Consider the following 23474-nt stretch of genomic DNA (forward strand, 5'->3'; position numbering starts at 1 on the left):
GTTGCGTCACGTCCGGCCATTGTTTTACGGCATTTTCACGGGGAAAATCCTAGAAAACGCGTCGAGCGTCGGAAAAATATGCAAACTGGCGTGGGTGCTGTCGAGGGTGATGCCATCATGCGGAAAAAGTTTCGTGCCGTTTGGCGGAGTCAAAAAAAAAGTAGTCGGGAACCCCCCTCCGGTAGACCGTAAAATAGCCTGGTTGCACTGGGTGTACGTGATCGCATGCATGCAATTGCACCAAATTGGTCGGACGTGCGGGCACAGCCTACGTAGGGCCCCACGCAAGGTTGGAACGAAAACGGACACAAAACAAACGTTGCGTCACGTCCGGCCATTGTTTTACGGCATTTTCACGGGGAAAATCCTAGAAAACGCGTCGAGCGTCGGAAAAATATGCAAACTGGCGTGGGTGCTGTCGAGGGTGATGCCATCATGCGGAAAAAGTTTCGTGCCGTTTGGCGGAGTGAAAAAAAAAGTAGTCGGGAACCCCCCTCCGGTAGACCGTAAAATAGCCTGGTTGCACTGGGTGTACGTGATCGCATGCATGCAATTGCACCAAATTGGTCGGACGTGCGGGCACAGCCTACGTAGGGCCCCACGCAAGGTTGGAACGAAAACGGACACAAAACAAACGTTGCGTCACGTCCGGCCATTGTTTTACGGCATTTTCACGGGGAAAATCCTAGAAAACGCGTCGAGCGTCGGAAAAATATGCAAACTGGCGTGGGTGCTGTCGAGGGTGATGCCATCATGCGGAAAAAGTTTCGTGCCGTTTGGCGGAGTCAAAAAAAAAGTAGTCGGGAACCCCCCTCCGGTAGACCGTAAAATAGCCTGGTTGCACTGGGTGTACGTGATCGCATGCATGCAATTGCACCAAATTGGTCGGACGTGCGGGCACAGCCTACGTAGGGCCCCACGCAAGGTTGGAACGAAAACGGACACAAAACAAACGTTGCGTCACGTCCGGCCATTGTTTTACGGCATTTTCACGGGGAAAATCCTAGAAAACGCGTCGAGCGTCGGAAAAATATGCAAACTGGCGTGGGTGCTGTCGAGGGTGATGCCATCATGCGGAAAAAGTTTCGTGCCGTTTGGCGGAGTCAAAAAAAAAGTAGTCGGGAACCCCCCTCCGGTAGACCGTAAAATAGCCTGGTTGCACTGGGTGTACGTGATCGCATGCATGCAATTGCACCAAATTGGTCGGACGTGCGGGCACAGCCTACGTAGGGCCCCACGCAAGGTTGGAACGAAAACGGACACAAAACAAACGTTGCGTCACGTCCGGCCATTGTTTTACGGCATTTTCACGGGGAAAATCCTAGAAAACGCGTCGAGCGTCGGAAAAATATGCAAACTGGCGTGGGTGCTGTCGAGGGTGATGCCATCATGCGGAAAAAGTTTCGTGCCGTTTGGCGGAGTCAAAAAAAAAGTAGTCGGGAACCCCCCTCCGGTAGACCGTAAAATAGCCTGGTTGCACTGGGTGTACGTGATCGCATGCATGCAATTGCACCAAATTGGTCGGACGTGCGGGCACAGCCTACGTAGGGCCCCACGCAAGGTTGGAACGAAAACGGACACAAAACAAACGTTGCGTCACGTCCGGCCATTGTTTTACGGCATTTTCACGGGGAAAATCCTAGAAAACGCGTCGAGCGTCGGAAAAATATGCAAACTGGCGTGGGTGCTGTCGAGGGTGATGCCATCATGCGGAAAAAGTTTCGTGCCGTTTGGCGGAGTCAAAAAAAAAGTAGTCGGGAACCCCCCTCCGGTAGACCGTAAAATAGCCTGGTTGCACTGGGTGTACGTGATCGCATGCATGCAATTGCACCAAATTGGTCGGACGTGCGGGCACAGCCTACGTAGGGCCCCACGCAAGGTTGGAACGAAAACGGACACAAAACAAACGTTGCGTCACGTCCGGCCATTGTTTTACGGCATTTTCACGGGGAAAATCCTAGAAAACGCGTCGAGCGTCGGAAAAATATGCAAACTGGCGTGGGTGCTGTCGAGGGTGATGCCATCATGCGGAAAAAGTTTCGTGCCGTTTGGCGGAGTCAAAAAAAAGTAGTCGGGAACCACCCTCCGGTAGACCGTAAAAGAGTCTAGTTGCACTGGGGGTACGTGACTATGGCAAATGATTTTTGTTTTCATGTAAGTTTGCATGACGAAAATATTTTATTACACGAATTTACAAAATTATAGGAAAAATGCATGGGGCGCGCGGCCCCACCCTAACCCACCCGCATAGTTAATAGCCGGATCTAACCTCCTACTGCCCCCACCTATTGCTGACGTGGCGGGGAGGGAGTGGCCCTCGAAGGTGTCCCGGCTATAGCCGACTCCAGCCGATCCGAGGAGGTCAAAGCCCTAGTGGACCTCGCCTCGATCGGGGGTCAAAGCCACGCCGCGTCCACGATCGCGAGTCCACGCCGCCTCCACGATCGCCACTAGTCGCCGCCTAACCCTAGCTGCCTGCGCCCGCCGCCCCCGACGCCATCTGCGGCTGACGCCGCCACCGACGCCCCCGACGCCGACGGCCCCGACGCCATCTGCCGCCGACGCGCCTTCACGCCGACGCCCCCTACGCCCCCGACGCCGACGCCCCCTACGCCCCCGACGCCACCTTCTAGCCGACGCCCTCGACGCCGACGCCCCCTACGCCACCGACGCCATCTGCCGCCGACGCGACCTCACGCCGACGCCCCCGACGCCACCTTCACGCCGACGCCCGACGCCCCCTACGACCTCGACGCCACCTTCGAGGTAACTCCCGAAACCTGCCCCCCGTCGCCGCCGTAGACGCGTTCTGACGCCGACGCCAACTTCCTAGAGTAATTAGAAAATATTTTTAGAGTAGGCCTAATATTTTTAGAGTACTTAGAAAATAATTTGTTATGAAACAGGGCATTAAAATATAAGCATAACCTTGATCGTTCAATATTTTGTCCCAAGGTCAGTACACTATGTACTTAGAGAATAATGTGAGAATGTCTAATTTGATTATGTCTAATGTGAATGAGGTTATATATCTAATTTGGCTATAGTTTTGGTAATAATTATGCATGCATGATAGCTTATATATGTATGAATTTTGTTTGTAGTTAGCAACGCCAGCGCGCCATCGTCCCCAAGGGCCGGCACCGATCTCATGGCACGAGGTACTATCCATTCATCATGTTTATCATGTACGCATACATAGTAGCTAACATTATTTTTGCTCCTATTCCTAGCGATGGAGGAGTACGGAGAGATTTTTTGTTCGGTTGAGAAGTGGTGTCTCTTGGTCAGCAAACTAAACTCTAGGCAGAAAACGCGGTTTGCGAGCACTAGTCTTGAAAAAATGTTGATGATTCCTAGTGTGCTGATGCGAAAATGTTTGCTCAAGTTTATTATTAAATCGTATGCAATGGACAGAAAAAGGTTCATCATGCCATCAAAAAACGGTGCGATTTCATTGCGCACCGAAGATGTGTATGACATTTTTGGGCTACAGAACAAGGGCAAAGATGCCATTAAAGCCCTAGGTAAAGGGGGGTTAAAGGCGAAGGTGAAGGTGCCTAGTCGTTTTGTAGATTCGAAAATGGGGCAAATGATGATAGACGATCTGATTGACAACATCGTTGCCAGTGGCACGTACGATGATGATTTCCTCCGTAGAATTGTTCTGGTTCTTCTGGGCACGGTTCTTGCACCGCAGTCCACCAGAGAAGTTCCTAATGCTTACTACAAGTTAGTGCACGATGTGGAGGCCATCAAATCATATAATTGGAACGCATTTACTTTACGCGTTTGCGTGGAAGGCATCACAAAGACCTTGTCAGATCTTGAAAAATTTACTTGGCCGATCGGAAACCTTGCCCTCATACAGGTAAACCTTATGTTATATTTGTTTATTTGAAACTAAAGTTTGTGAAAAGAATTTGCTGATATACTTCATGTTTGTGCAGTACATGTTTTGGGAGAAAGTGCAGCCACTGGATGAAGAGGCATTTGATCCACTAGCTCATGAGTATCCGTTGATGGTCAATTGGTCAGAAGATGAGGCTATGAAGCGTGACGCGTACGACACGGCATACGGCCGTGGTAATGGGACGGTAAGTTTTAATGGTTCCAACTGCATGCAATTATGTTGCTATTTATGTGTTGAGAAATTTATATTGATTTAATATGTAACAGATTGATGACGTGATAAGTGAGAAGTACAGACAGACATTAATTGCTCAGCAAGGAAGAAAGGCAGAGGAAGAATTAGAGCAAGAAGATGGAACAGATCGTGCCCAAAGAAGGAAAGATAATAGAGACGAGGCTTCTTCCAGCAGGGATACTACATTAGATCAAGTGATGAAATGCATCAAAGATATGCAAAAAGAAATTAGACTGCTCCCTGAAAAATGTGCTGAGGTAAATACTGATGTGTATTTCAGTTTGCATGGGATTATTGATAATTTATGCATGTAATAAATAATTTCGATGTGTCATTGCAGATTGTAGTGCAGAAGCTAGAGAAGGAAGGTCTTGCCTTCAGGGGGTTTCGTGATGACATTGAGTTTGTGGAGCATAGTGAAGCGTGGATGGGGAAGTATGGTCCATCAAAATATAAATCAAAATATTGGATAGATGTAAAATCAACTCCCGCAAAAGAAGACATGGACAACAGGGTGGATGCATCCTTCACCACCGGGAACGGGAAGAAATTGGCTCGTGATAAAGTTGTGCATCACAACACACCTGGTACAGGAGATGAAGGCGACCCCTTCGTTATTTATGACAACGGTAATTCACCCGACCCATCTCTTGAGACGGTAGCCACGAATGAATTTCCACCTTTTACTTCAACCCCCAAGAATATGAATGAAGTGTCAGACGGGTCTAGCACCGATAAATCTGAGGAGTTTAGTATGGATCGTCTGAACACCCGTATTAAAAATGCGAAAGAAAGTGGCACTCAGGAGAGTGATGGGAAGGAGAATGATGGGAAGGAGAATGATGGGAAACGCAAGAGGAAACAGTCAAAATATTGCCTTTCACCTTACCAGCAGAACGGTGGACGTAAACGTGCAAAGAAAAGTAAGTGCTAAGTAGATTATTGTAGCAACATACTTCTGTCCTTGCATGCACACTTTATTAACTCATTGTTTCTTACTATTTTAGGTCTGTTTGGTATAAGAGCTGCTATGATTAATACTGATTACATTAATGAGGATCACATAGAGGCCGCAAAGATTTATATCCGGACACTGGCAGACTCGGAGAAGTTTCGCAGGAAAACTGTCGTGCACATGACGGGAATTGGTGGGGAAACATGTACACCTCATATGCTTGAAGCCATCATTTCGAAAAAATGGTTGCATGGCGGTGTAAGTATTAGCAATAAGTTATTAAGTTGGACATGTCATTTGCATATAAATTATCTAATAGGCGTATTGCTGTTATGTTATTTTGTAGGTCATCAATTGTTATTGCAACCATATGCAGACCCATAATCCTCGTGCTGACCGTCACATATTATCATCTTGGGTGTCCCACTGGCTTATTCTTCGTGCTGATGGAAAGGTTGTCAACTCTAAGAGGCATTTTATGGATCATTTCACAAACCAAACTAAAATGGTGTCTAGAGTTACTGAAGAGTATTTCATCAAAGATAAGGTACTTCAGTTTAGTATGATCATTCGTAGTATATCTGTGTGTACACCAACATGAATAAACTTTGTTGTAGGCATACTTTCCTTTTCATGTGGAAGAAAATCATTGGATAACAGTTCTTATGCACAACAAGAAAAAAGAGTTTCAAGTATTAAACTCTACTGGTAAATGCAGCAAAAGAGTTCTTGCAAAGATTGCTAAGCTGGTAAGCTTACAACGTTACATAAAACAATATATATTTCTTCGAAAAGTACTTCATATGGATTTGTCAATTTTATTTCAGAGGGCAGAGATAGCTATTGATACAAAGGAGGTGAATGCTCTTATTGAAACGGATCATCATGATGTATCTTCCTGGCCAATAAGGGAGTACAATATGCCGTCACAAAAAGACGGGTATGTTGCAAATGTTGAATTAGTATGTACTTGTATGATCCATCAATAACTGACTTGTGGTTTCTTGCAGAGTCTCTTGTGGTCTTTTCGTGGTGAAATGCGTTCAACACTGGGACGGAGATGGTTGGGCATTTGAGTTCGATCAAGATGAGGTTAATGCTTCAAGGGGACGCATTCTAGCTGAAATACTTTTTTCAGAGTGCAACACGAAGGAAGTAGTGAAAGAGAAGATCCTCAAGATCATGGAGACCAAATGAGTAGGAGGATGGGGTGTTGGCTATTATCTCCACTAAATAAATGTGCCGTTGTCGGTATCTTGATACAATTTACATATTAAGACATCTATATATTTGCAGTGGTTGGTATTTGCTACAATATTACTCTTATCTGCGGCATGGTTTAGCATGTTTCGCAACTAAATAAATGTGATGTGGTCTGCTACAATATCACTCTTACTTGCAGCATCGTGGGTGATGATTTTTGAACATGTTATGTACGCACTTTGTATTATGCACTGTTTGCCATTTGTCGCAACTAAATAAATGTGATGTGGTCAGTGCGGGCTGTTGTTTGCAGCCGCTATTTTCTGCCAAAATAAAGTGAAGTTTTTTAAAAAAAATGCCCGACCACCGCTGCTGGGCCCATAGTAGCTTACGGAAGCTACCCAAATCAAGCCCAGAGGCGACTCGGGCGGCCGATCGAGCGCACTAGCGGGCCCAGCAGCGGGGTCCAACGGGGCGCACGGGGATAATACGAGAGGAGTTCGAAAGGGGGGGGCGGAGGCAGCTATTTAAGCCGCTCCTGGCGCCCCCCCCGCTTCCGAGGTGGGACTAAAACTTGGGCGCTGCCCCGCGCGGGCGAGGGGGAGGGGGCGTGGGCCGCGGGAGGGGCGCGGGGAGAGGCCGTGGGCCGGGGGAGGAGCCCCGCGCGGGCGAGGGAGGGCCAGCACATTTTTTTAATTTTTTTCTGGTTCGTTTTTTCTTTTTCTTTTTCTTTTTCTTTTCTTTTTCTTTCATTGAAAGTTCACGGATTTGAATAAGTTAATGAAATTTTATAACTAGTTCAGGAAATACAAAATAGTTCAAGAAAAATAAAAATAGTTTTTTCAAATATAGTTCACGTATTTTATAAAAAGTTCAGCAAATTGAAATAAGTAAAGAAAAAGAAAAAGAAAAAATATATAAAAAAACGTGCTGGCCCTCCCTCGCCCGCGCGGGGCTCCTCCCCGGCCCACGGCCTCTCCCCTCGCCCGCGCGGGGCTCCTCCCCCGGCCCAAGCCCCCTCCCCTCGCCCCTCCCCCGGCCCACGCCCCCTCCCCTCGCCCGCGCGGGGCAGCGCCCAAGTTTTAGTCCCACCTCGGAAGCGGGGGGGGCGCCAGGAGCGGCTTAAATAGCTGCCTCCGCCCCCCCTTTCGAACTCCTCTCTTATTATCCCCGTGCGCCCCGTTGGACCCCGCTGCTGGGCCCGCTAGTGGGCTCGATCGGCCGCCCGAGTCGCCTTTGGGCTTGATTTGGGTAGCTTCCGTAAGCTACTATGGGCCCAGCAGCGGTGGTCGGGCATTTTTTTTAAAAACTTCACTTTTTCAATTATTTTGGCAGAAAGTAGCGGCCAGAAACAACATCAAACAAAATCATCATCAGTACAACATATATGCCCAGGTAGCAAACAGCAAACAAAATCATCATCATGCCCAGGTAGTATAACATATGCAATGTCATCTCCAAATTTATTACATATATCTTTTATCAAAACACAAACAAATAACTTATCAAGTTTTCTTGCAGACACGTACGAATAAAAAACGACAAAGGTTCGTGCGACCACTTTTATTCTTCGTACAAACCAACCTGCATCTGTACCTACGCCCAGTTCCTGAACAAAACATAAAGAATTGGTGAGCAAATATAGTTGCTAAAATCAAAGTAGGAACATAACAACAATAAGAAGATAACATCTTACTTCTCGTTCAAATGACATGTAGCCTTATTATGACCTGCTTGACTACACAAACTGCACAAAGGACCACTTTTCTTCTCTGTAAAATCTTTTGGCCTACCATTCTTTGTAACGCCGGGGCCCCCCTTTGACCGCCCCTTCTTAGGTGCACCCTTCGTCGAAACTTTCTGAGGATCACCAATACCAGGCTCAACTTGTTGCACTTGACTTGCCTCCTTCTTCAGCATAGCATACCTTCTACTTCCTATAAGTTCCTCCTCTGAAATCTTTTTCTGTGCTATTATGTTGTCTAGACACTTCATCAACTCATCGAACAAGAAGGGATCATTTGCTGCAACATGAGCAGCTTGTGCGGTTTTAATGGTTATTGCACTATACCGTTCTCTCTCCAATGGCCCTGACCAACCCCATCCAAACATATCACTCTTCCTCTACACAGGCAACCCATCTCTTGCATGTTTGGACAACCGATGAAGGACACAACACTTTGGTATTTCAGTTAAATTCAGATGATGGAGAACAAACAGAATGTGTTTGCATGGCAGCCCTTTCCGAACCATCCTAAGACAACTGCATGTAATAGTTTCTTCTGAGTTACCTGGTTCATAAACAACATTGTACCTAAACTTGTGGTTATCCTTCCATGTCACAATGAATGTCTCACGCCCAATTCCCACGAGCGTCTCAAATATCTCCAGCTGACCCATCTTATGCAAATCATCTTGCAAGATGTAGAAATTAGCAGGTGTGAATACTTTGGCGGCATGCTCCTCAAGGACTTTATATTCAGTAACAGACGGTGGTTCCTTCTGGAATGCCTCGCAGTCATCGTACGCCTCGTTCTCACGCAGGCGAACTATACAGTTCTCATAATGCACCACCAAATCAACAATTGTCATACCGTAGTCCAGGTGAAGGTGAAGGCAGGAGTTGAGGCTTTCACTCCTCTGGTTACTTCGCATACCAAGAAAAAAACCATCGGAAAGATATGAAGCTGCCCACAGTCTCCTCTTCCTGTACATCCTGTCAAGCCACTCTTCAGTTCTATCCGTCTTCCACTTATCATAGAAAGCTTTCCATCTCTGCTCAAAGTTCGCTTGAGAGGTGGCATAGTACAGGAGCGATCTGAACTCATCCAGTGACTTGTAATGCAGGTGCCTCTGCATATTTTTCTCGATATGCCACGAACAAAGACGATGGAAAACATCTGAAAGGACGGTCCGAATAGCCCGGATCATTGCAGCGTCACCGTCTGTGATTATTGACTTTGGCTTCACCTGACAGTTTGCCTTCATAAATGTCTGCAGCAGCCACACGTATGTCCCTTCCGTCTCGTCAGCAATGATGGCACAACCAAACACTGTGGTGCAACGGTGGTTGTTAACTCCTACAAAGGGGACGAACGGCATACCGTATCTGTTCATCTTATACGTGCTATCAAACACGACCACATCTCCGTAGTCCTGATAGTCCCTCCGCGACTGTGCATCGCACCAGAACATACTCTTCAGTCGCCCTTCCTTGTCACGCACATACTCAAAAAAAAACTCAGGGTCCTTCTCCTTCCTACTCCTCATAATGCCAACTGCCGTCTCTGCATCACCCTTTGCAATGAGCTTCATTTTTTCTCTGCAACAAAGATTGTAAATGTCCCTCCTGATAAGCCCGCACTTATCGTACGAACCGTATCTGCTGATGAAGTTGTCCATTATAATATGCTTTCTTATCCCGGCCGCTTCCATGGCCAATATCTCGGCCCTCTGCCCATCTCCAATCCGTCTGTGTGACCATAAAAAACAAACCTCGTCGGGCCGAGCCATCGCGTGGTTGTGATCATCCACGAATGATGCGACGAACCAAACGCCACGTTCTCTGTCCAGCTTCACCACCATATGTGCACCGCAGTCACAACGAGTCTCCGGTCTAAGCCTGCGCTTGCGGCCCTCCATGGTTATGAACTTGCTCTGCCTTCTCCCAGCCCTGGAGCAAAGAAACCGCCGGTACCGGATCATTCCCGAAGCACCTCGTTTCACCTTCTGTTTCCTTATGCTAAACCCGTGTTCTCTGGCGTGATTGTTGTAGAATATGTATGCATCCCCTTGCGACCGAAAGGTCATAGCCATGACCTTCCAATGTGTCTCAAGCATCTTCTGCTGCCTTTGAGCCTCCTCAATATCGATCTCTCCCTCATCGTGATCAACGCTCGGACCATCTGACTCCTCCTACAACATTCATTTCAAAATATATATGTCAATTATTATCATTTAAATCATACTATTGATCCATGTACAACATCTATCAACTAACCTGGCTCAAGTTATCTGCAAATGATTCCTGCCAACTATGTTGCACATTGTCAACATCCACATCTTCCTGGAAATTTGTACACAAAGATATACAGTTAGCCATGCCATACTTTGCAATTCGAAAATAAAAAAAAATATACGCCACTTACGTTTTCGCTATTTGCGCCATGTTCATTATTATCAAAATCCTCCGGAGGTAAGATATCATATGACGAGACGGAATCGTTGTCGCTGCTGTCATCATCTTCGTTCAAATTATCGTTATCGGTCTTAGTCACCTTATCAGTACCATTCTCGTCCCTCCCGAATGCGGATTCTTCGTCCATGTCAACACGCCAAACTCACAGAACTGCAAACCATTTGAAGTGTTGATTACAACAAGGACAAAAACTCATGTTGGTTTGCAAAAAAATAGAAAGACGTGTAATCCATGAACCCAGCAGCTACCATGAATTTTTTCTTAAAGCAATGGTTCAAACAACACTTTTTTGTCTTGTGTGAAACAAATAGTTGAGGTTGCCCATCGGTGTGTGCATATTGTGTGATGTCGTCATGACATAAATAAGCGTTCCTTAAATTAAGTCTGGCCTCCATTTACATTCTAGATTCATCACTTAACTAGCCCTAACTTATATCCATCATGCCCGCTAGGTTTAGATGACAAACCTTGCCCCGCGGTGTAGGCGTCGCCGGCGTTCGACGACGGCAGCTGTCCCCGCCTTGAATCTAGCAGCCGGCGACGTGCACGACGAGCCACCGGCCGGATGTTTGGCAGGATCCGCGACGGGGGGTGGGGAGAGTGGTGCGGAGGCGGCGTGGCACGTCGGGCCCTTCACGTCCGGGGGGTGGATGATGACAGTGAGATGCGGCGACGCACGCCGTTGGGACGGCGACGGCGGTGTCTGACGGGGTCGGACGGCGGCGTCGGACGGGGTGGGAGGGCGGCGATCCGCGGGGCCGGCGATCGGATGTGGCGGGTGAGTACACGAGGTGGGTGGGCGAGTAGACGGGGTGCTTGGACGCACGCCGTTGGGACGGCCACGGCGGCGTCGGACGGGCTCGGACGGCGGCGTCGGACGGGGTCGGAGGGCGGCGATCCGCGGCGGCGGCGATCGTATGGGGCGGCCGAGTAGACGGGGTGGACGGGCGAGTAGATGGGGTGGGCGGGTAGATCGTGCGGGCAGTTTTTTTTTTTTTGCATGCGCGCGGTCTACGTACGTCAGTTACATCCGTATAATACGAGCTGGGCATACCTTTCTTTCGTATGACCAATCTGCCCTTCTACGTTTTGTTGGGGGGGGGGGGGGGTCTACCGAAGCAAGGCCCTTGCTGTTAATGCAGAGAAGTTCCCATCTATTGCCGCAAACTGCATCTACTATGTAGAATCCACAATTTTAAATTTTGACATCTACAAGTATGACCTCAATGAGGAGAAAGAAGAAAGGCTCTCTGAATCCATAGATCAAATGTTGGGCATATGTTATCGCTTGGGCATCTGCTCGGCAATTTACGGCGTTACCCCACTCCACCTTTCTCATCCATTCAGCTTCTCTCGAGCTACACCACCATCGTCCGGGAATCCCAACTAGGGGATGCAGAGATGTTGTCTGGCTGATCTCTTGGTTATAGAGATTATACTGCTGTGGTTGAAGATCATTTTTATGCTTTGGTTGGTATCAAATGCTACTTTTCTTGTTTGTATAAAGCTACGAGGTTACATGGCGTTACCGGTTTTGTAGACAACGCAAAAACACAAGAGAAACAACCTCAACCTTGCTAAATCAAAAAAATGTTCGTGAATTTTAAAAATTATTCCACCAAACAATTTCCAAAACAATGTTTGTCGATTCTAGATATGTTCGCTTATTCAAGAAAAATATTTTTAAAAAAATTCACAATTACAAAAATGTTTGCAAACAGTATAAAATGTTCATGATTTTGGAAAATGTTTGAAAATCTGTAAAAATGTTCACAATTTCAGATATGCTCATGAGTTTAAAAAAATGTTCATGATTTTCAGAAATTGTTCACAATTTCGCGAAAATGAGAGTGATAGTGTATCTCGGTGATGCCACAAAATGTGGCCGTGGGTATTGGAGAATTTTTTTCTCCCGTTACAACGCACGGGCCTCTTTGCTTGATCAAAAAAATGTTCGTAAATTACAAAATTGTTGCACCAATTTCCAAAAAAATATTCGTTGATTCTAGATATGTTAGCCGATTCAAGAAAATTGTTATAAAAATATTCACTATTTTAAAAATCTGTGCAAATTGTATAAAATGTTCATGAATTCAAAAAATGTTCTTGATTTTCGAAAATGCTTGAAAATTTGTAGAAGTGTTCATGGATTTGAATTTTTTTCACAATTTCAGATATGTGCACGAGTCTAAAAAATGTTCATGATTTCACGAAATTGAGAGTGATAGTGTATCTCGGTGATGCAGCAAAATGTAGTCATGGTTATTGGAGATTATGATTTTTTCTCTCCCGTTGCAACTCACTGGCCCTTTTGCTAATTAAAGGAATGCTCTAACTTCCCATATTGTGCACTAATACTTGTTAACCTTGCTTGGCAGATGCTTGATTGCTCTTGTGGATGAAATGCTCTTCTTCTTGCTTATTTCCAATTTCCTACTGTAGTTGTGAAAGTATCTCTACTGCTATATTCATGTTTACGGGCATTCGCTTTTACAAGATTCAGAGCAGAAACGTTTGATCCAGGTTTAACAGTCAATAAGAGACATTCGAGCATATTGCAGAAGAGAATGCAGATCATGGATCCTAATGTATCTGTTTATGTGCCAACCATCTGAATTATTCTAGTGCCCTGTAAGTGAGAGGGAGGCCTTGCGCAAAAGTTGGAGGAATATGGAATCTCCGAAGAATACCGGGAGTTTGATGGGCGGGTCTGAAGTTACTTGATCAGCAGCAGGGTGATTAGATGCAGAGTCCATTGAGGAGCCGAACCATATTCTGCTACCAATATTATGCAAGCAGTTGGTTTTCCACCATGAAGTTGCATCCCGGGCAGGTATTTTTATTTGGCAAGATGCACTCCTAAGAGCATCTCCAACAATCGTGCTATATCAGCGCCGCGCTGAAAAATAAGGGCTCTAGCGAAGGCGCAAAAACCGCGCGCGTGGCATATCTAGTTCAACGCGCGGGCCGAAACGCCATCGCGCGCCGCTTATTTGCTGCGCCCGCTCCCATGCGCTGGACTCTCGAGCGCTCGCTCGCAACTCCACCAACCCCATCCATCCGTGGTGCCGCTGTCGCCCGCGCCGCCCGGCGACCGTTCCGGCGCTTTCCCGGCCTATCCGAGTATGAAATGCATATGTTGTTTGTGCGAGAGTCACGCGCGCTGCATTTTTGCGCGCTGCTGGAATTGCGCGCGCTGCATTTTAGCGCCGCCCGCCGCGCCAAACCAGACGATGGGCGCGCGGCAAAGTAGTTTTAGCGCGGCGCGTGTTCGGCGGCTGTTGGAGATGCTCTAAGTCCCGAGGAGTGAGTGACAGCTTCTGCATGTGCAAGTGCAAGCAATTTAGGATGCAGTCATTCAGTTTTGTATCGAGGCGGGATAATTGAAGATAATCCCCTTGTTCGCAAATCCTTGATCATATACCCCCGTCGCTGTCTCTGACATGTGAGGTTTAAGTGGCCTGGGGGGTTACATCAAATCTCCCGATGGAGGCTCCGAATTGCAAATGGGCCTTTTATTTTTGTAAGTTTTTATTGTAAGTGAGATTGAAAAGGGGCTGCGCGGCTGTTAGCTTGAACGGGCCTGTTTTGCGCTTCGATTCGACGTTGGAAAACAGGTCCGGGGCTCTGGGCTCCCAAATGTTCTCTTCTTTGTTGGAACCCTAGTTCTTGCCTCCCGATCCCCTTCTCTCCCGTTCTTCACCTTCCACGGCGACGGCGGCTCCCCTCCGCCTTTCGCCGACCCCCCGCCCTGCTGATTGCTGCTCCCCCTTCGGTTCCGTCCCGGTGGTCTGCCATCTGCCGCCGCCGACCCGCTTCTCGCCCAGGCACCGGATCTGAGGACGGCGATGGGCCAGGCCCCGTCGCTGCCTGACGACGCGGTGGCGGACGTCCTCCGCCGCCTCGCGCCGCGCGACGTCGCAGCGTGCCGCCGCGTCTGCAAGACGTTGCGCCGCGTCGTCGACGGCCACCGCCTGCTGCGCGCGGACCTCCTCCCTCTCAAGCTGGGCGGTATCTTCCTCAACTTCTTCCAACTACGGTCTGCTACGCAGTTCCTTTCCCGCCCCACGACGGGCGCAGCCGTCTCCGGCCGGCTCGGCTACACCTTGGATGCTTGCCATCCTGACTACGATTTTCAGCCCGTTCCCTACGTGCTTGATCATTGCAATGGCCTCCTCTTGCTCCGCCACTGCGTGGTCAACCCTGCGACGCAGCAGTGGGCGCCCCTGCCCCCGGCCCCGGACCTGCCCAAACCCGCACCTTCAATCAAGCATGTTTATAAATCCCGGTACCTGGTGTTTGACCCCATGCTGTCGCCCAACCATTTCGACTTGCTCATAATGCCAGAAATTTCTTTCATGGAAGAATGTGAGGAATTTGAATGGCCACCGTCCACATTGATCCTTCCTGTGTTTTCATCAAAGATTGGTTCATGGGAGAAGAGGACATTTTATCGGGATGGGGGAGCTGCAGGGACGGTACCTGGCTTGGTTGGGGTAAGACTGGACTGCAATGAACGTCAGTCTGCCTACTGGAGAGGATCACTCTATATATCTTGCGACAACTGTTTTATTTTGAGGTAGTGTATATTACCAACCCGGTCAACTCCTTGAGCACCATATGTATGTTATTCTGATTTTGGTTTTGAGAAATATTTTCCAATTTTTGTTCTTGCAGAATATCGCTGCTGTCAGACAACAGTTATCGAGTAATAAGACTGCCAACAAGATTGTCCCTAGACGATTCACAAGGTGATCAACAGTTTTACCTAGGAAAATCAACCAAGGGGATATATTGTGCATCAAGAGTCACGTCACGTAGGTCCCACCTTCAGGTTTGGTTCCTTAATGACCTGAACGAATGGGTTTTGAAGCATGACAAAGATATTTTCCCCGTCCTGCCAAATCTCGACTATGTCAACCCATATGGACCTTGGATCCTACAGCAATTTGACTATGATGAACATTCTGATGAAGATGATTCTGTTGTGGAGGACAACAGGGAAGCAGTGGAAAAGGAGAAATTTGAAGCAATAGTGAAACAAGGGAAATTTGAGTGGGACTCGGACAATGATAATGTACTTGAACCAGGAAGTAGTTGCGGGGGAACTGATACATGTTTCCTTGGATTCCATCCTTTCAAAGATGTTGTGTTCGTGACTCTGTGGGACAGAGTGCTAGCCTATCATTGGTCGAGCTCAAAGCTTCAAGATTTAGGCAAGCTTTTTCCAGAATTCTATGTGGATCGGCACCACATTTACTGGCATACACAGGTGGAAGTGTCTTTCCTGTACACTCCCTACTGGTTAGGGGAGCTTCCTGAAAAACTAAACTAGTTGGAAGGTATCCTAGAAGATTAGAATGCTTGCGTGGCAACTATTCGAAGAATGGAACACTTTTGTATTTGTGCACAAAGATTGTTTGTTCCCTGGGAAACTAAATCTCGACATGCCTATCTCTGGTTTGAATTTGCTTATTTTCACTGTTGTTTTGATCGAGTACCACCAATCCTGAGTTTCCTGCATTGACCATGACCAAGAGGGCTTGTTGCTCTTGTCTCTCAGCGCAACCATTCATTCATTCAGATGAAGAAATGGATTGTTTGGTGTGAGTCAGCGGAGCTTTTGAGCTTGGAGGCGTTGTATGCTTACAAGTTGAGTGACCCTCCTGTTGTGGTGTGGTTGCTGTCTTTGTGAAGAGGGTTTGGTTCCCCTGGTTTGACACCTTTGGTGGCGGTTGTGGCTTGTTGTTCCTGCGTATTGTATTTCCCATCAATTCTGAGAATCTGGCTCGTGCGCTGCTGATTCCAATTCCTGCACTTCTCTGCCGAACAATGTCTCCGCGAACATTGGAATTACCTCCACAAAATATTCTTCACATACCTATTTATCTTCTGACCTAACATTTGACATTAGCATGGCATGTGAAATCTCGATCCCTAAGATCCTAAACTAGCACGACAACATGACTCCGATGCTTTGTCTGTATGTCTCTACACTCTACCAGAACCGCATTACCACCTCACTTCAAATAGAAAAAACAAGTAAAGAAGAACCACATTACCACCCAGAGTATATATGCTGTATCTGTCACTCACAATATATTCAGCATATATCCACCAGTTAAGGTGATTGATCTCGGCTGTACGAATCAATTCAGTTAGCTGTGCCTGTCAGTAACTGCTTGGTGAATGTGTTGAGAGACGACGATGGCCCGGTAGGTGGTGTTGAGAAGCTAATGGGCTCAAATGAATGGATGTGCGGGCCAGCGATCCCCCCTTTGTCCGAACCTTTCCTCACTTAGTGGCTGTTTGGAATCTGTGAGTGGATAGGGGTGGCATTGCAATGGTTCTTGCTTGGTAACATCCTCTGCTGGTGATCATTTCGATCAGTGCCAGATGGGTTTATAAACAAAGCGGTAGCCTGCAGATGCAAATTGGTGAATTTTTTTGGACCTCCTCTTCGTATGCAGTGCTCATATCTAATGGTATATAGTACCACTGTTCAAGATATCTTCCGATATTCTGATAAATCGGCCGATTTATCACTTACCGTTGTCTGACCGATAAGATAAATCGGCTGATAAATCAGCCGATATGGAGATAAGTCGGCCGATATGCTGATAAACTGGCCGATTTACCCCTTGTCATGGGTTGACCGATAAATTTCCGATAAGCGATATCCCCAACATTGGTATATACCAAGTGAGAATTCTGCTCCATGCGTATTTTTCTTCCATTTATGCTCATTTCATTTCTAACAGATGTGCATACATGCTCTGTTGTCCAGGGAGCGGGAAGAAATGCACTTAGGACAATGTTCTAATTTCTCCACCTTCTATGATTTGTTCCTTTGCGATGGTTCCCAACAGGCAAATACTCTTTCCGTTGTCTCAATATTTATCTATATTAAACTGATTGAGTTTAATCATGCATTACATAGTTGGCAGCGAAACCAGAAAGGTTAATTGTTAATCGTGCATCTATGAAGGACTGCATGATTGCATCTTGTATTCTGTATCATGCTTAGCAGGTATAGTCTTTCACGATTTTGCATTACAGAAAAAGGCTTTTGCCCCGCTTTATATATAAAGCAAACCGCCCGAGTCAAACATCCAACAAAGTTCACACACACAGACACACCCAAAGTCACACACACACAAATAAGATAGCAGAAGGGTTAATGCTGAGGGCACAGCTCAACAAGCCCTGAGAACAAAAGGACACACACGATTTTGCATTCATGTTAGCTTAATTGTATATTGACATATTGTTTTGCTTAGGCTATAAAAAACATCGAGCTCACTGGACCTCATTGTGCATATAAATCTATGGTAGCATAAATGCTTTGAAATGTGCAAAGAATATAATATATCTTTCGAAATGTGCAATGCAGTTGTCTTTTTACGGTTTGATTAAAGATGGATGACGCATGAGTGATCTTGAATAATTAGCTGCCCAGAAAAAATTTCCCGTGTGCTGCTCCTAGGGTATCACACTTCGTCCTTGGATACAAAAAGGCATCAGCTCCTTTAAATGAGTTCCCTAATATCCCAGCTTCTAATTTTAAGAACATGTTCACTGAACTTTCTTTTGCGTTGAGCTCTTCCGGAGATAATTTTCTGTATTTATCTATTAAGAAGAAAGGGAAATCTTTGATATGGCCTGATACTTTGATGTATGTCTTGGCACAAAATATGGGAAGATCGGGCTGCATCATAGTACATATCGGTAGTACATATATCAATTCAATAACTTACAGTATTAGCAATTAGGAACATAATCAGATTGTACAGTGTGCAGAGAGATTTATGGAACTGTTAAACAACACACCTGCTAGTACATAAGGGGCAAATGCACCTGTAAATCTTAATCTACTAGCTTCACAAAATCAGAAGATCATAATAAGAAGTCCCGAACGTACAGGAGTTTCGTCTTATCGGCCATCTAGATGCATGATCTCTGAGAATACAACTTTCTGTCCTGAGATGCTCATTGTTGAACCTGAAGATGGTCGCACCCTGGTGGCCATGAGTGATGACATGTTCAACAATGGTGTCCCCTTGGAGAGATTGCAGTCATCCTCCTGTAGCTGTAGTGCGATCTGGAGGCTCCACAGAACATCACTCATAGATGGCCTATCTATGCTATGTTCAGCAACACATTTCTCCGCAGTCTCTGCAAATTTTCTGAAGCACTAGGGGGTGATTTTGCCCTTCAGATAGGGGTCGATGATCTCACCTGGCACACCTTTCCTCTGGCAAGACAGCGCCCAGTCACGCAAGCCCACTTGCTCCTCGGGAAGCTCAGGGTCAATTGCTGGACGTGCGCACAGAACCTCAAACAAAACAACCCCAAAGGAGTATACATCTGATTTGTTGGTGAGTCGCTGCCTGCGGAAGTACTCAGGATCTAGATATCCAAAGGTGCCTTTCACAGCAGTGCTCACATGGGTATTGTCCACGTCTTTACTAGCCTTAGACAACCCAAAGTCCGAAACCTTTGCCACCCACTTGTCATCCGACAAAATGTTAGTACTCTTCACGTCACGGTGGATGATGGCCTGTTTTGCACCCATGTGCAGGTAGTGCAGCCCCAGTCCGGCTCCAATGCATATGACAAGGCGGTGCTCCCATGGCAATGGTGGTTTGTTGGTGTTGTACAGGTGCTCCTGAAGTGTCCCATTGGCCATGTAATCGTACAACAAAATCATCTCGGACTCCTCATCGCAATAGCCAATTAGTGACACAAGGTGGCGATGCCGGAGATCGGTTAACATATTGATTTCATTCCAAAATTCTTGGATGCCCTGCCTGGACAGCGGGTTACCACGCTTGATTGCCACCTTCTTCCCACCAGCTATCTGACCGTGGTATACATTCCCAAACCCACCTTTGCCTAGGAGAAAGGCCTCATCGAAGTTGTTGGTGGCTTCCTGGATTTGTATAAACGAGAAGTGGTGGCAAAGCTTCAAATCCGTTGTGTGTGAGGTGGTTAATGGCAATTCTCTGTGTCCATTTGGAGGATTGCAGTTAGTTCTCTTTCGTCTGTGCATAACACAGAAACATGCAACCAACAGGGCCAAGAAACCAACAGCAGCTCCACCTCCAGCGATTGCTGGGATTCTCTGTGTCCATTTGGACGATTTATATGTTCTATTTTGACCATGAGATGCTGTCCCATCATGATTTTTCTTGAGCGTGAGGTTGACGCCAGCAAGATTGTTGTTGCTGTTATCCTGTAGCTTGAAGACCTCCAGGCCATTCAGAATTGCATCATAATACTCTGGACGGGTTCTGAGATCAGGGTGGAGTGCTATCCACAAATCTGTCTGACCATGACCAACTGTGATAATGATGCAGTTGGTGTAAACTGGTATACCAATTCCTCCGCTCGAATGAATGACATCCATCTGCACTGCTGTTTGGTTGTTAATGTATATGAAGAAATTCCTCTGGTTTACCTTGGTTATTGGATATTGGATCTCACAGAAATGGAACCTCAAAAGGTAGTAAAACCCTGCATCGACCGGCAAAATCCATGTAAGATTGTACATCATGTTGATACGTGCATTTATCCCCATCGATCTTGTTGTATAATAGACGTCAAGCGGTGCTATGTACTGTGACATACTATGTGGGTAACTGATTGTGACACTGCTATCTTTGAAAAAAGGCATGCCGGCCACATGAGATCCATAAATATAGCAGGAGTCGTCTTCCCATAACCGGTAAAAGCCAGGATCATCATCTGTAGAGAGTGTCACACCCCCAACATTAAGACGGTACATTGTTTCAAGGCCTATGCTAGAGGAAATGGGGATTGGATATGGGAACCCACCATTCACAAATCTTGGCACCGGTATCGTGAAAATGTCTGGGGTCGGCACAATCTCAATGCCATTCACAAATGCGTAAGACCCAGTGTGGTGTGGTGATGGGTAAAATGTGAGGTTAAGTCCACATGAAGTAATATTCAAGGAGTATTCATGGATGAGGTAAGTGCGACCCATGGCCTGAGCAATCTGGGAAGGATTAAAGTCACTCGAAAGGCGATGGAGTCCTGCAGTGACACTAAACGAAGCATCCACAGCAGAATGTTCACCATAAGAAGTTGGATAGAAGTAGAGCCGAAGGAACATGCGGCCAGGGCCAATCCCAAGAAGATATGTGAAATTTGAACCGAGGATGCGAGCATTCATGTAAGGTACTACGGAAGGAAGTGAGGGGTCTAGGTATGACGCATTAGCTGAAATGCCAGGAAGAGGTACCCTCCTTAAGTTAGCGTCCCCATCCCATGTTCGATCATCTGAATCAGTGGCACTGCTGGTGGTGCCACATCTTAGGCGCAGCTGGTCAGAGCCATTCCTGTCGCCAGACACCACAGGAAGCAATAGGATAGCTATCAGTGCGAGGTATAGGTGGGCAAATAGTAGCTGGATTTGGTAAGCCATTGCTGACTGGTAAGACCAAATGTCTCAGAGTTTATTTTCTTTGATATATTGTTCCAAGAACAATTGTACCAAGCAAGAGTATTGGACTAATACATTGTTGCAGAGATTTTCAATAATTAGGAAGGAAAGTTGATTTCTTGTACTGTCTTGTCTTATTGGTGTGGCGATTGCACAATGGGACACCACCAGAACTTGAATAAAAAGAGAAAAAATAATTGATTTCAAAGTGGGTGATGACCTCATTTGCAGCAATACGAGGTATTCGTCAATAAGAAATTATCCATCAGCATTTGAAGAGACTAGGACGGTTAGGAAGAAGATCAAGTGTAGCCAGCAACTACAATTTAACAATCCCTACAAGAGCGATAGAAAGATCATAATTTGAAAACAAATAAAGGTTATCAAGTTTTATATCCACGGGAACTTGTTTAAGACAAGGGATTCAAATCCAAATGTTAACAAACAGTTGCCAACGGGAAATTGTGAACTTTGTCGGGTGAAAAAATCCTTAACATTTACCTTTTTGAATTGAAATTGAAGAACAATAATCACAAGCAGGATGCTAGTGACTCCCGGTATCAGGAACCATTAAATTCAAAGGATCTGTTCATAAGGTTCAATCAAGTCGTCGATGCAAATACCGGTTTCTGCTGCAGCCAGACAATAATCATTCATTGCTCCAACTCTTCTATTTCCTGGTCTGCTCAACTCTTCTAGATGAGAGAACTTATTGAAAACTAAGCATTAATCATTTTGTTACGCCACGAGAGTTTCTACCTTTCATCTCTACTTCTAATGAAGCAGTTGGTAGCCTGGTACAATTTATTTTCGTCCGGTTTTACTTCATCACACCTCCCACCACCCCTCCCATTGGTTTTTCTCCCTCCCATTGAAAAACCAAATCCCATTAAGGGGAGATCTTGTTTCGTGCTTCCTTTGGTAGGTGTTGATTCAATTCAATCATGTAAATAATAAGTAATTAACAATTCGGAAATTGCATCATGTATGTGAGATCTGTTAAGCTTCATGCACTAGCCAACGCAACCAAAAGTTCGAACTGATGGAAAGGGCTAGTACAATCCACATATACTGTAACACCCCCTCTCACGTGTGACGGGGAAGACAAGTCAACACGTGCAACCGGAAGAGAGCGACGGCGCGCGAAACTCACGTATGACTCAAGAGGCCTCTACGTGGACACAAAGGGGGGCTCAGCAATTTTTAAATAAATTGTGCAAACCAGGACTTGAACTCAAGACCTTGGCTCTGATACCATGTTAAGCTTCATGCACTAGCCAACGCAACCAAAAGTCCGAACTGATGGAAAGGGCTAATACAATCCACATATACTGTAACAAGATCACCTTCCTAAAAGATAGACATAAGATTTTTCTTGATACTCTTCCATAATAAAATAAGATATTCTTTCATAACAAATCACTTGGCTGGGCCTCACGCTGGCGCAATGCCCGAGAATGCTAGGGCATGGATCATGACATCGAGGACGACCGTGGCGGGAGGCAGATCATGAGACGGTCGCGTGGACTCTGTCATATTATATTTCTTCACAGTCAAACAAAGAGCCAGACAGGCTACATTCTCAAATCAAGTGTGTCCATTTAAATGTTAAGAAATCCCTTAAGGGAATGTGTCCTACATTAGTCGGTAGTCGTCGTCATCGTAGTTTGTAGCAACCACTCATGCGTAAATATTTTAGAAATTAAGCAGTAAATCAATTTGGAAATCAAACCATTCATGCAATCATTTAGCTAGACAGTTAATTACGTATACAATTAATTATGTCCATTGAAATAGAATTATTTTTCGCACCGAATCAATTTGGAAATTGAATCATTAATGCACTTGGTAGCCTGGTACGGTTTATTTTCATATGATTTTTCTTCGTCCCACATCCCACTGGTTTTCTCCCACACATTAAAAAACCAAATCTTATTTTCTTGAGTCCTATTAAGGGGTCTTGTTTCGTGGTTCCTTTGGTAGGTGCTGATTCAATTCTATCACCTAAACAATAAGTAAATAAGAATTCAGAAATTGCACTATATATGAGATCACTTCCCTAAAAGGCAGGCATAAGATTTTTCTCGATAACCTTCCAAAATAAAATAAGATATTCCTTCATAAAAAAATGCTAATCCCCTGCGCTATGGCATTTATTATTATCATTATCTCTACTATTAATTGACAGTCACAAGTTTTCTATGGGTGTACACATCCGTGCGCTCCTGCGGAGGGACGTCGTGCATGACACCATGTAAGATGTGGTGGTCGGGCCTAATCCAGGCGTGATGCTCGAGAATGCCAGGGCATGGATCACGACATCGAGGACGGCCGTGGTGGGAGGCAGGTCATCAGACCGTCATGTGGACGCGATCATATTATATTTCTTGTCAATCAAATAGAGAGCTAGACGCTACTTTCTCAAATGAAGTGGGTCCATTTAAATGTCAAGAAATTCGTTAAGGGAATGTGTTCTACATTACTTGGTAGTCGTCGTCATAGT

The 23474-nt window shown here is 45.9% G+C and overlaps 2 protein-coding genes across 2 annotated transcripts; one reads left to right on the top strand and one right to left on the bottom strand.

Moving 5' to 3' along the window:
- Positions 1–14103: 14103 nt before the first annotated feature.
- LOC123066844 (uncharacterized) lies at positions 14104–15948 on the top strand. Its single transcript, XM_044489844.1, has 2 exons — positions 14104–15082; positions 15181–15948. The coding sequence occupies exons 1-2, from the start codon at positions 14352–14354 to the stop codon at positions 15836–15838; spliced, it is 1389 nt and encodes a 462-aa protein (XP_044345779.1). The 5' UTR covers positions 14104–14351; the 3' UTR covers positions 15839–15948.
- Positions 15949–18697: 2749 nt separating this feature from the next.
- Positions 18698–20953, bottom strand: LOC123066845 (receptor-like protein kinase FERONIA). The gene has a single exon (XM_044489845.1). It carries the CDS (start codon positions 20951–20953, stop codon positions 18698–18700), a length of 2256 nt encoding a protein of 751 aa, XP_044345780.1.
- Between the last annotated feature and the right edge of the window lie 2521 nt (positions 20954–23474).

Source organism: Triticum aestivum, chromosome 3B (assembly GCF_018294505.1).
Source record: "Triticum aestivum cultivar Chinese Spring chromosome 3B, IWGSC CS RefSeq v2.1, whole genome shotgun sequence".
NCBI classification, from domain to species: Eukaryota; Viridiplantae; Streptophyta; class Magnoliopsida; order Poales; family Poaceae; genus Triticum; species Triticum aestivum.

Excerpts from the sequence above, each read along its gene's own strand:
- LOC123066844 (XM_044489844.1), top strand. The coding sequence starts at position 14,352 with ATGGGCCAGGCCCCGTCGCTGCCTGACGACGCGGTGGCGGACGTCCTC. Across the intron at positions 15,083-15,180 it reads GACAACTGTTTTATTTTGAG|AATATCGCTGCTGTCAGACA; the intron begins GTAGTGTATATT and ends TTGTTCTTGCAG.
- LOC123066845 (XM_044489845.1), bottom strand. The coding sequence starts at position 20,953 with ATGGCTTACCAAATCCAGCTACTATTTGCCCACCTATACCTCGCACTG.